Source organism: Vombatus ursinus, unplaced genomic scaffold (assembly GCF_900497805.2).
Source record: "Vombatus ursinus unplaced genomic scaffold, bare-nosed wombat genome assembly UNPS02014807.1, whole genome shotgun sequence".
Lineage (NCBI taxonomy): Eukaryota > Metazoa > Chordata > Mammalia > Diprotodontia > Vombatidae > Vombatus > Vombatus ursinus.
In genome coordinates, this window is record NW_020954585.1 from 60,316,092 (window position 1) to 60,329,987 (window position 13,896).

Sequence of the window (13,896 nt, forward strand, 5' to 3'; positions counted from 1 at the left end):
AATTTCAACTGCATTTGAGAGGGTTTTTCCTGCTCTTTTGGAGAAGAAGAGAGATACATGTACATTGGTTTGTGAGCTGGTTGGATAAATAAGCTCAAGGAATAATTAGCTAATCAGCAAGTTAGTGTCAACCTGGGATGTCTCTAATGTAATGATCCTTAGATATATAATTGGCCCTGTTGGAAATGTTGCATGTTGAAATGTTGAAAACTTTAAAAAAAAAAATCCTTGACTTAAATGAAAGTATAGATGTCATGCTTATCTGATTTGCATGCAACTGACATTCAGCTGAGAAGGTTAGCTAATATTTTATACCAGTAGGATTCAGAAGATCTCAGTGGCTAGAATGATGATGGATCAAATATAAAAACAGGTATTAATTTGTGTTTTAAACTGAATCTTTGATTTATTGATGTAAGGAACTCACTGGAAGGAATCTTTGCTGGTGAAGATAAGTTTATAATCTTAGATTTTCTTATTGGACAGTTGAGTGGAAGAGCACTGAGAGGTAAAATAACTTGGCTAAAATCATATTGCTTATGTCTGTCAGAGTCAAGACTTGAAGACTGCTGTGGTCATCCTGTCTCTCCACATGAAGTTGGATAGGGATAAATATAAAGTTCTACACTTAGGGACAAAAAAAAACACTTCAAAAATCACAGTCTGTAGAAAATAATCTTGAGATTTTAGAAGATTATGAGCACAAAATGAGTCATTGCCGTATACTAGCCCCCCTCAAGCCCCACTGATGCTGAATTGGAGAGGTATGCTATTCAGAATGAAGGAGGTAATAGTGTGACTATTTGCCCCGCTTAAATAACTTCTGAAGTACTGTTTAGTTCAGATAGAGCAGTTTTTTGTACCTGTGTACGTTTGATAAAATGCATTCTTTCCCCTTGAGTCTTTTTTAAAAGTCAAATTCATTTTTGTTGGGGTAATTCATCTGTGTTTGGCATTGATTTTTTTTGGAGAAAGACATCTGGCAGCTTCCTTTATTACCTATTTTTGATAAGCAAATATTAAGCAGTTGTTTCTCTGTTTCCGAAATGTCAGACTTCTAACATCTTGGCCCCATTAATGCAAGTTATAAATCAAAACCTCACCGTATGCTAATAGCTTCCCCAACCAAATGAATAGTCAGACACACAATTCACAATTCTGATCATTCCAGTCTACTTAGTAGCTAAACTGATATTGAAGAATTTATATTAGGTGTCTGTACCCCACGCCCTTCTCAATCTGCTTACTGAGAAAAGCTGGGGAAAATACTAAAGGGCCATCTCATTTCACTTTAAAATCTCCAGAGTCCTCCCCATTCATTACTCATGCAGATTTGGAAAAGAAGAATCTCTTCCCTTGAGGAGAAAGTGCCAGCTTCTGTTAAGGTGCAAACTAAAATCCTGCCCTCTACAAGAAGCCTTTCCCAACTCATCTTATTTCCGGTGGTTTCCCTCTTTTAGTTATTTCCTATTTATACTCTGTATGGCTTGCTTTGTATATACAGACAATTCTCTCTTTAGGTAAGTTCAAATAACCCAAATTCTGCTTTACTTAAACAATTCTTAAATCCACATTGCAAAAAAAAATCTATGCTAACCACAGCAGGCCTCCTACTAGTTCCCCCCAAAAATAACCTCCAAGTGAAAGTAGAAGAATGGATATGTGGGCCTGCAACTGGTTGACTTGAAACCTCTGGTCTTTATCCACACACCCACATGTGGTTCTTCTCCCACCCCTTGACCCTCTACCTTCTTTCTTTCTGTTCTGGCCAGGCCCCCATGTGGTTGGCCCTGGCCCCTTCCTATTCTTCTTGCTTTCAGTTCTCTGTCGCAGGCCCCCTATGTGCCCTTGAATTATGTGCTGACCCCCTCCCTCCATGGATTTGTTGGACCCCTTCCTGCCTCCCTTTCTTCCTGGGCAAATTTGAATTACATAAAAATCCCTTCACTTTCAAATGGTCCACTTAGGGAAAGTGAGAACTGTTTGTATTGTTTGCTTGTCTCCCCCATTAGATTGTAGGCTCCTTGAGGGCACAGGGATTGTCTTTTGCACTTTTTGTATCCCCAGTACTTAGCACAGTACCTGGAACATAGTAGATACTTAATAAATGTTTATTGATTAATTATATTTCAAAGTTCTTACTCAGCTCTGATCTTTTCATCGTAAAAGCTTTACAGTTCTCTGTTCAGTTAAAGGTCCACTTTTTTTTCTCTGAAGAATTGTACACAGCTTTGTAAGGTAAGTTATTCTTGGTTGTAAGCCTGTATCTTTTGTCTTTTGGAATATTATATTCCAAGATCTCATTTGTAGTAGAAGCTGCCAGGCCTTGTATGCTTCTAACTGTAGTTCCTTGATCCTTGAAATGCTCCTTTCTGGGTTCTTGCAGTATGTTTTCTTTGACATGAGAGCTTTGAATTTTAGCCGTGGCATTCCTGGAACTTAAATTTTGGAGTTCTTTTCAGGTAGATTCTTTTATCGTCACTTTGTTCTTTGGTTCTTATAGATCTAGAAAGTTTTCATTGCTCATTTCTTGAAATTATGTCCAGACTTTAAAAAAAAAAGATGATTTTCAGGGAATTCCATGATTCATAATCTTTATTTGATATGTATTCTAGGTCAGTTTTTTATATCAGATATCTTAACATTTTCTTTTTTCCCACCTTTGATGTTTTCATATTTCTTGCTGTCTCATGACATCACTGGTTTCTGTTGGTCTAATCTCCTTTTCAAGGAGTCCATTTCTTGGATAAGGTTTGTCACTTTCTCTTCTTAACCACTTACTCCTGATTTTTTTTCCTCCAATGATTTTATTTCATTTTTAAAAATTCCTTGTTGCATTTCTTCTAGGTGTTCTGGGTCTTAGTGAAAAATCCATTTTTTTCCTTTTAGTCTTTGCTTGTAGTTTTTAAGGAGTCGATCACTTCTTTCAGGGGTTTGTGTTGGGGCGGGGGAAGTCTCTAGATTTGAAGTAATTTGTTTTTTTTTTTTTGCACACTAGTTGGTGTTTTATTTGATTTACTCTCAACCATTTTAGTTCATGAATGGGGCTTTGTGCCATGGCCAGACTCTTACCTTTGGTGAACTTTTGGTTGAGGTGATTCCTTGTTGATCTTTCCCTGGGTTGTTGGATTGACTTCTCCTCCTAACTCTTTATGTCCTCCCACCCACCCTACCCCCCACCTCCTTGAGGTTCAGAGTGCTGAATCTTCAGGGCCTTCTCTGGCAGCTCAGAACAGAATTTTGAGGATATTATGGGCTCCTTAGTCTGGGCTGTTGAGTCCGAGTGTTGGTAACTAACCTTTGCCTCTCACTGGTCACTCTGCAGCTTCCAAGGTCCTCACCCTGGGCTTTCTCAGGGCTGTCTTCCATTCTGTGAACGCAGGGGCTTACAGGTTACAGTCTCTCCATTGTTGACATGTTGGTACCTCTTCTGGCACTGGTTTTGTTGGCAGACCCCCTTTCCTATTGCCCTTGGGCTTCTGACTGATTGGGATGGAAGCAGTCACTCTAATTTTTCTTTGGATTTCTTGATAATCACTTTGATGTGGAAGCAAGAGGGAACTGAGCTGAGTGGACTGCCTCCTGTTCAGGTAGCTGTATTGGTTAGAAGTCCTTCAAAAAACTAGTCTTCGGGGGGATAGGTTTCCAGTATGACAATAACACCTCCTGTTACTTAACTCTTACTATTTTCTCTATATAGAGAGGAGAGGATCACGAGGGGAGAACTGGTCAAAATAGTTTTAACCCTTTGAAAGCACTTTTTAGTAGAGTTTATCTAAAATCAATATCCTACTCACTGGGGCTTGAAACTTAGGTATCATCTTTTGATTCCTCACTCACCCCCTCCTTCTCTATTGTTAGTGTCTTCTTGCTGGCTTTTGTCATTCCACACCTGGACTGTTGCAGTAATTTTCTCCTTGGTCTCCCTGATTGAAGTTCATCCCTCTTCCATTCCTTCCTTCATTCAGCTGTCAACGGCGTCTTCTTAAAGCACAAGTCTGACCATGTCATCTTGATATTCAGTGAACTCTAGTGGCTTCCTATTATAGCTGGTGCAATGGCTTGAGCAATGCTGGACATGGAGTCAAGATTTGAATTCTAATGTGACCTTGGCCCTTTGCTGTGTGACCCTGAGCAAGTCACTCCACCTCTTGTCTGCCCCAGTTTCCTTGTCTGTAAAGTGGGGATAGTAACATCATCTACCTCCTAGGATTGTTGAGAGAATCAAATGAGATAATAATTGTAAAGTGCTTTGCAAAACTTAAAGTGCTGTATAAATGCTGACTGTTGTTTTTACCTCTAGGAATATAGAATTCTCTATTTGGCTTTTAAGCCCTTCATAACATACTCCTTCCTACTTTTTCAGTCTTCTTACTTCTTATTCTCCTCCATATAGTCTAAGATCCAGTGACACTGGCCTCCTTACACCAGACTGCATTCCCTGTCCACCCCAGCCCCCAAACCTGGAATACTCTTGCTCCTTCTCTTCACTTCCTGCCTTCATTCAAGTTTTAGTTAAAATCCTATTTGCTACTAGTGCCTTCCTGAAGAGTTTGTCTCCAATTTAACATGTATATGTCTTGTTTGTATATTTATTGTTCAGTCATTTCAGTTGTGTCTGACTCATTGTGACCCCACCTGGGGTTTTCTGGAGTGGTTTGCCATTTCCTTCTCCCTCTCACTTTATAGATGAGGAACTAAGATCAACAGGGTTAAATGACTTGCCCAGGGTCAGTCACACAGCTAGTAAGAGTCTGAGGCTGGATTTGAACTCTGGTCTTCCTGACTCGAGGCCTGGTGCTCTATCCACTGCATCACCTAGCTGCCCCTGTTTATATAATAGTTGTTCTGCGTGTTGTCTCTTCTATTACATTGTAAGCTCCTTGAGGGTAGGGATTGTTTTTGCTTTTTTTTTTTATTGCTAGGGTTTAGTACAATGCCTGGAACATAGTATGAGCTTATTAAATGTTTGTTGACTTGAAATTTGGGGACATTTGGATCCAAAGTAAATTGATTGGTTTCTCATCTAATATGGTTGGCTTCTCATCTAATACATTTGTTTTGAGTCAGGAACATGTGAAGTCTATTCAGTTTTTACTTTCTCTCCTTATTCCTATTTATTAAAATTAGTCTAATGTTTTTTAGTTCTCAATTTTGAGTAATACTTCCTAATTCCTTTAATACTTGTTCTGTGAGGTGATGGAAAATGCTATCCACATCCAGAGAAAGATCTATGAGGTCTGAATGCAGATTGACGCATACTATTTTCTCTTTTCTTTGTTTCTTCTTTCTCATGGTTTTTCCCTTTGGTTCTAATTCTTTTCATTTTCCATTAATGTGGAAATATGTTTAATATGATTGTACATGTATAGCCTATATCAGATTGCACTCCATCCTGGGGGGAGCAGAGGGAAGGGGAGAAAATTTAGAATTCAAAATCTTATAGAAGTGAATGTTGAAAACTAAAAACAAATAAATAAAATTTAAAAATTACTTGTCCTGTGAGAACCATTGTTTATTTGCCACTCTTACCAGATTTAGTGATATGTAGTTGTTTTTTGGTCTTAAATGAATAGATTTATATAATGCTGCTTCACAGGAGGAAACATCGTCATGGTTGAAAAGTATGAACAAATTTTAGTTTCTAAAGATCGTGCGGGAATTTCTTTTTTATTTATGTGGCATTTTTACTTGAGGAATGTAATATTTTTGTATTTCTATGAGATGAATTGTGTAATTTTCCCAGGTTGCAAGCAAAAAATACTTTAGTATAGATACATGTTTTTATTTTGTTATTGTCTTTGTTTTTATATCACCAACATTTCCCAATATATATGTCTTCCCTTTGCTTCCCAGAGAGGCATCCCTTTTTAGTAAATAGTACAAAAAGGAAAGGAAAAAAACAGTTCAGCAAAACTAAGCAACACATTGACTAAGTCTACCATTATATGCAGTTTTCCACACTCATTAGCCTGCTGCCATTTTTGCAAAGATGGATGGGAGGAGGTACGTTCTTCTATTTCTTCTTTGGGGCAGGTCTTGGTCATTATAATTTTATAGCATTCAGATTTCTTTTTTATGTTAAGTTTTTACTAATGTCTTTTTCTCATCACAGTTTCCCTCTAGTAGTCTTTTCCCTTCCAGAGTACTGTCTCATATAACAAATCATATTTTTTCAAAATCAAAGAAAGAAAGAAAGAAAGAAAGAAAGAAAGAAAGAAAGAAAGAAAGGAGGGAAAAAAATCAGTATAACCAATCAATACATTGAAAAAGTCTGAAAATATATATGCAGTGTACTATACTTGTGGACTCTTCCACTTCTGCAAAGGGTCATGCTTGTTCTATATAATTTCACAACTATCACTTTTGGTTCTTTTTGGTGATTCCATTTACATTGTTGTAGTCATGTGTATATGTTTTGGCTCTGCTTACTTTTCTGTGCATCAGTTCATTTAGATGGTTTTTTTTTGTTTTTTTTGTTGTTGTTGTTTTCGGCAGTTGGGGTTAAGTGACTTGCCCATGGTCACACAGCTAGTAAGTGTCAAGTGTTTGGTCTGAGGCCGTATTTGAACTCAGGTCGTCCTGACTTCAGGGCTCTATCCACTGGGCCACCTGGCTGCCCCAGTTCATATAGATCTTTCCATGCTTCTCTGTTTTTATAAAATTTGTTTCTTACAGTAACTCTACTATCTGTAAGTACTATGTAGTAATACTTCATTATATTCATGAACTGCAGTTTGTTTAGCCACTCCTCATTTGACTGGCCTCTTTATTTTCACTTGTTTGGTCTTACAAAAAGTGCTGCTATAAATATTTTAGTGTATAGGGATTTTCTTTTTATCAGTGGTCTCCTTGGGATATAAGCCTTATAGTGGAATCTCTAGGTCAGAGGCTATGGACATTTTAGTCATTTTATTTGCATAATTATAAATTGTTTTACAAAATGGTTGTACTTAATCATCCCTCTGCCCCAATGTTCTAGTGTGCCTGTCTTCCCGCACCCCTCTGCAACATCTGTTCATATCTTTTGTCCATTGTTGCTTTTTTTTCAGAGTGTGAGGTGAAACCTCAGGATTGTTTTGATATGCATTTCTTTTATTAATGATTTGGAACATTTCTTATGGTTGTTAGTAGTTTGCAAATCTTGTGATAACTGTTCATATCCTTAACCATTTATCTTTTGAGAAATGGCTTTTGTTCTTTTATATCTTAAATGCCAAACTCTTGTGAAATTTTAAAGAAATATGATATAAAGTGTTTTTCTCCCATTTGCCTGCTTCTCATCCTAGAAGCATTAATTTTGTTTGTGCTTTTTAGTTTTATGTAATCAAAATTATCCCTTTTATTGTAATTGTCTCTATCCCTTGTTTGGTTTAAAAAATCTTCTACCCTTGGACAGCTTTCAATTTAAATTATTTTGTTAATTATTTTCTATATTACGGTAGTCATAATTAATAGTTTTCATAATCCTGCCTGATTCACTTTGCCCATTTCACATATCTTCCATGCTTCTCTGTATCCTTCATATACATCATTGCTTACAGAACAACATTGATTACATTCATGTATCCCAATCTGTTTGGCTTGCTGTAATAGCAGACCTCCTTAGGTATATGCCTAGCAGTGGATTCTTTATTAAAGGAATTTGGACATTTTAATCACTTTTCTTAACATAATTCTAAATTGTTTTCCAGAATGATTGGACCAGTTTTCTTTGTGTGTTTCAAAAATACATGTTATTGAGCTAGCAGCAAACACAAAAATAGAAGAACTTAATTCCAAGCCAGTCACTTTGACTTTTCCGAATTAAATCATATCTTACTGGTTAGAAGGACTGGGTTGAGCCACTAAATATATAAAGGAAATGCTAGAGCAAATATTAATATTTCTAAAAAGTCTACAACAGGTATCAGATGTTATTACCAAATATGGCTCCCAGTTCTCTATGGAAAATGGCTGTTTTACTCAAAGTTTTAGAAACGAATGTTAGAAATTGTTTCAGCATGCAACTGAGAAATAAGATACACAGGCAAAAGGGGTATTGAAATCTGTCTTACCCTACAGGAAAATAGAAGGGGAAGGGGATAAGAGGCGGAGGAGAGTAATAGAAGGGAGAACAGAGTGGGTGAAGGGGGAATCAGAATACAGGCCGTCATAGGGTGGGGAGAAGGGAGAGACGGGGAGAAAATTTGGAACTCAAAATCTTGTGGAAGTAAATGTTGAAAACTAAAAATAAATAAATAAATTGAAAAAAAAAGAAAAGAAAAAGAAACTGACTTTTAGTTCAGGGCCAATGTGACACTGCTAGAATTTATTTGTACAGCATATGTCGGGGGTGCATAAATATACCAATATAAGTTGGGTGACTGTTGCTTTATAAACACTAGAGATGTAACAAATAGTTTTAAGGAGCCAGCATCATATAAAGCTGAAAGTGACTCCTAATTTTACAGAGGAACAAACTGAACCCCATAGATGCTAAGTTATTTGACAATCACTTAATAAGCACTTAATAAATTTGCGGCCAGGTCTTCTTGACTCCAAATCCTATTTTACTATACCACAGTGGTTTGATCAGATTATGTCAGAATCTTTTAATTTCTGTGGTAAGAGTTAGAAGGCTAAGAGACTTGTACTTCAGATAAAGACTTGGAATCAAGAGCAGAAACTCCAAAGCAGTTTCCCTGGGAAAAACACTGTATTTTATGTGGACCTGAGTTTCTGTTCCCTTCCTGCAAGCATGCTTACTAAATTGATCTAGTCCTTACCTTTCAAAATAAGATGATGGAAGGAGGGGAGCAGTGGCAGTTTGCTTTTTTCCTTCTGTTTTGCTTGAACACATCAAACAGAAAGGGGTTGCTGACATGGATGGTAAAATTCTCCTAGAAGACAAGATCACTGGGGTTATGATCCCTACCTTCTGGAATTGAGAGAGGGAAGAAGGAAACCTGTTGGAAAACTATAAGGGGAAAAAAGCCATTGTAGAACAACTCTAAACACCCCTCCTACCCCCATCCCCTATCCTCCATCCCTCATCCCCAGAAATAACCTAACACAGTGCTTCCACATAGTAGGCACTTAAATGTTTATTGCTTGATTTTTAAGACATTTACTTTCAAAAAATTAACCTCATACAAATTAAGAAATCTATTTGCTATTAGCTCTAGTTATGACTGTCTGCTAGTTTAAAAGAGTTACAAATCATTGCAGTCATTTTCTTCTGGAGCTTTTTCTTCTGCAGCCTTTAAAGTGAAATTTTAAATTTATTTTGAGTTAGTGGTTGTCCGAAGTACTTCCCTGACTCTCCAGAGAATCCATGGTTGGTGTCTTTTATAGCAGTATTTATAATATGATTGTGTGTGTATACAAATACACACTGCTTCTGGCATGATTTTCACTAAAAATTAAATTTCACAAGTAAAAATAAATGGGCGGGGCAGCATTAAATGATCTGTCATGATCCTATTTAGCTCTAAATCCTATAAACTGAGAGCTTCTTGGTTATAGCTGTAGTATGACTTTGTTCACTGTAATTTAAAAATAAGCAGAGAACATCTTAGCAGAACTTGTCTTAATGGTTGCTTAGCTTTTAAAAGGATCTTTAAGGAAGAAATTTCATTCCCTCATGACGGTTTAAAAAAAAACAACCAACATACAAACCCTTTGTAGTCCGCTTATTCAAATGATCAAATGATTTTTAAAATTTTTTGAGGGGAAAAAATCTACCTCTTTTGCTGTAGTGGAGCCAGTAGTTCACTTGGAGTCAGGACTGGTGTTTTCTAGCTTCATATCACTTCACTTTTCTGAGCTTCATTTTCCTCATCTGTATAGATATTATCCCTATATCACAGGGTTTTTGTGAGAAAAATGCTCTGTAGGAATGTGAGTTATTTTTTATAAGTCGAAAACTTGGGAGTTAAAAAGCAAGTTAACAAGTGGTGACTTGATGGGGAAAGCTTCAGAACGGAATTGAGTTCAAATGAATAAATGGAGATGAATAATGAGGATTATATCTTTTGAAAGTTGACAAGTAGACCTGTCAGAAAAAGAGGTGAGACATAAATGGATGAGATACAGGTGAACCTAAGAGATAAAGTTTTAAAAAAAAAGGAATATAGTTTTTCTTGGGCAGTGAGTAGGAGGAAGAGTGAACTTTGGTGATGAGACATATATAATGAGATAATCCAGGATAGGTTTCTGGTGGGGGAATGAATGGGTCTTGGGAGGGGAGTTTGAGGTGATGCATACTAACTGATCAGTAGAATAGAATGAGTTGGGCAGTGTTAGGGAATAGGGCTCAACTCTGGGTAAGGGACATAAAACAATGAATTTGGGGGAAGCAGGTATTATAAAAAAAACTAACATTAAAAGTTTTTGACATAAGCTATGTCTAATAATATCTTTGCCATTTTAGTAAAACCTTGAGTATCTGGGTGTTACCTTTAAACTGATGGTGTAATGTTTGACTCAGTTTTTTTGGACTGAGTCCCAACTTTTTATTAAATACTTAATAATATTAAGTGGAAACAAGAGTTGGCAGGATCCCATTGGGCTATGACATGTTATTGGTAAGAGTAATGTTTCTTGCTTTCAAAAAAGCTCTAACTTTTTGATGATTTATTAACTTTTGCTGCTAATTTTCACTCCTTTGGGTATAATATTAGGACATTATAGAAAATGATTCTGTGATGAACTTTAGTTGAAAGTCAGTAACAAAACATAAAAATTTTGCAATTCCTAAATCTCTATGTAGAGATCTCCCTGTGAAGTGGATCAGGAAGATTGACTCTTTCAAATACAGGAAGATTATTGAATCCATATCAGAATCCTTCAGATTCACGTAGGATCTTATGAGCTAGCAGTATCAGGTTTTGTGAGTATTACATTTCTCCGTGAGGTATAGGTTATAGACTTTTAGTGTAGTATTTGGCAGTCCTGTGACTTGTCCCCCTCAAATGTGTGCTTTTTAAAATTTTTGTCTTTAATGCCATTTACAGTTAAATTAATTTCATTGAGTAAAATATAACTTTTCTTTCCATGGTAATTTATACCCACCAAATCACAGTCCCCCTTACCTAAAAGTAGATGCACTCCTTTTTAACAAATATGTATACTCACGCTAAACATAGTGACATAATGGCTATATCTGAGAGAGAATGGCTGATTTTGTACCTGTAGTTCAGATATTTTGATAACTTTCAATATAATTTATTATTTGCAGTGCTATATATTTTATTTTATATATTTAAAAACTTTCTTTTGAGAAGAGTCCACCAGACTGCCAAAGGAGCCCATGATACATCATCACCTTCAGCCCGGCCCCCCCCCCCCCAAGTTAAGAGCCATGCTTTGGTCTATCACCTCTCTAATAAGAAAATAGTCCTTTGTAGTATGTATGTAGTCATGATTGGTTGTTTTAATCAGACAGTTCTGGGGTCTTTCAGAGTAGTTTCCCTTCTTTTTAATTTTCTGAAATTTTTCCTTTTTTTTTTTTGTCAGATCTCTTTTAATGTTCTTAGATGTAACATATTTAGAAGAAATGTGAAATGGAGTAATAACCTCTTGGTTAGGTTAGAAGATACAGGGAAGGTGGTTAGGGTTTTATGGGGAAAGAATAGCTTTTTTGACATTTTTGCTTGATGAGTTTAATTTAATACACATGCATATTTATTAACTACTTGTTAAGGACGAGGCATTGGGGACACAGAAATGAACAAAACACAATCCCTGGCCTCAAGAAACTTACTGTTGTAGGAGAGATAGGACAGGAACATATAAAATTCTAATCTGTATTATAGTAATAAGTGCCTAGGAGATGTCCAAGTAATGCTCTGAGAGATCTTAGGAAAGAGACCTACTTTGAGGGTTGGAGTTAAAAGAATGTCATGTCAGTTCATGTAAGAGATGGGAGCTAAGCTGAGCCTTGAAATATAGATAGGATTTCAGCAGCTCAATGGGAGAAGGTATTCTTTTGAAGGACAGGAAATGTGTGAGCTATAGATTTGGAAGTAGAAGAGGGTGTAGCTTGAGGTTAGAAATAGCTGGTGGTTGTCAGGTTTGTTGAGGCATTGTGTATAAGGGGAAATTGTGAGAGAAAGTGCTAGAGAGGTTGAGGCCAAGACTGTTGAGAGCCTTAAATTCCAGGCTCTAAGGAGTTTGGACTTTTTTTTTTTTCAGAGAACATGGAAAACTAATGAAAGCTTTTTAGTCAGAAGAGTGACATGATCAGAACATTGCATTAGGAAGGTATGACAAACTGTGTGTAGAAAGGAGATATCAGTTAAAAATCGATGATTCTGGTGAGAGCACTGGCCCTGGAGTTAGGAGGACCTGAGTTCAAATTCAGCCTCAGACACTTGACATTTCCTAGCTGTGTGACTTAACCCCGATTGCCTCACAAAAAATAATAATAAAAATTAAAAAAAAAAAAATAAGCAACTGCCAAGCATCTATTCAAAAGTAATATACTACTCCTAAAATATGAGAAAATCTGATATTAAATATGTAATAAATTCCAGTTTTTCTCTGAAATTTGTGATTGAACTATAGGTATATGCATATGTGTTGCTAAAATAAGCATTTTTATTATTTTTATTTATTTTTAATTTTTAGGCAATTAGGGCTAAGTGACTTGCCCAGGGCCACACAGCCAGTAAGTATCAAGTGTTTGGTCTGAGGCTGAATTTGAACTCAGGTCCTCCTGACTTCAGGGCTGATGTTCTATCCACTCCGCCACCTTGCTGCCCCTAAAAATAAGCGTTTTTAAAACAAGTTTTAGGGTATCTCTTTAAATGGTAGAAATTGATTTTCATTTTTCTTTGTATCCTTGTATATGATATTACTTGGTAAGAATCAATAATAAAAGATAACTTGCACTTTTCATATTGACTAATTTTTGTCTTTTTATCCCCTTAGAGCTGTAGGTAAAACTTGCCTACTCATCAGTTACACGACCAATGCCTTTCCTGGAGAATACATCCCTACTGTGTAAGTATCCTCCATTAAAACTTATGAGTTAACTACTCTGTGACATTGAAAATTTTACTCATTATGAGTTTTGCTACAAATCAGGAAGCTCCTTTCCTTCTTCACTGCACACCTTCATTGAAGTCTAACTGTTGGGGGAGTGGAGCCAAGATGATGGAGTAAAGGCAGGGACTCAACCTGAGCTCTCCCAAATTCCCCCCCAAACAATATTAAAGTAACACCTCAAAACTAATTCTGAAGCAGCAGAAGTATAAAAGGATGGGTGAAACAATTTTCCAGCCCAAGACAACTTAAAAGGTTGTCAAGAAAGGTCTGTCTCACTGAGTTGAGAGTGGAGCGCAGTCCAACACAGTTCTTGGGGTGGGGGGGGACAATTGAATTGGCTACAGCAGCTTCTGGAGCTCTTAGCCCACAGGTGATAAGAGGTCTAACAACTAGTCAGAAGATTATAGAAGACTCTTTGCTGGTACTGGGGAGCAAGACTCTTGTTCCATTGCCCATACATTTGCTGGTTCTAGGTCGCAGTCCCAGGGCTAGACAGAGCACTAGCTGGACCACTGACCCTGGTCACAGTTCCAGGGCAGAAAAGAGTGCTTATGGTCCCTCACAGACCAGAGCACAGGCACAGAGAGCAGTGACCATACATATCCTAAGATCATACCACCTTGGAAAAACTGAAATTTTACAGACACCTCCTCCACCCCCAGCTCTGAAGACAGCAACACAAAAAACCTGATGCTCAGGACAATGCCCCCTCCACCCTGGAAGCACAGCCTAGTAACATGAAGTGAAAATTCAAGAAATAGGTTGGAAAAAATGAGCACACAACAACAAAAAGAACCTGACCATGGAAAGATACTATGGTAATGGGAATATCAAAACACAAACTCCAAAGATGATGACATAGTC

The 13,896-nt window shown here is 37.0% G+C and overlaps 1 protein-coding gene across 1 annotated transcript in view; it reads left to right on the top strand.

Moving 5' to 3' along the window:
* Positions 1–13,896, top strand: part of LOC114052125 (ras-related C3 botulinum toxin substrate 1) — a 43,243-nt gene that overhangs the window by 7,514 nt on the left and 21,833 nt on the right. Inside the window, exon 2 of the mRNA XM_027874622.1 lies at positions 12,916–12,987. Coding sequence (XP_027730423.1) covers positions 12,916–12,987 — 72 coding nt within the window. The remainder of the gene's footprint in view (positions 1–12,915; positions 12,988–13,896) is intronic.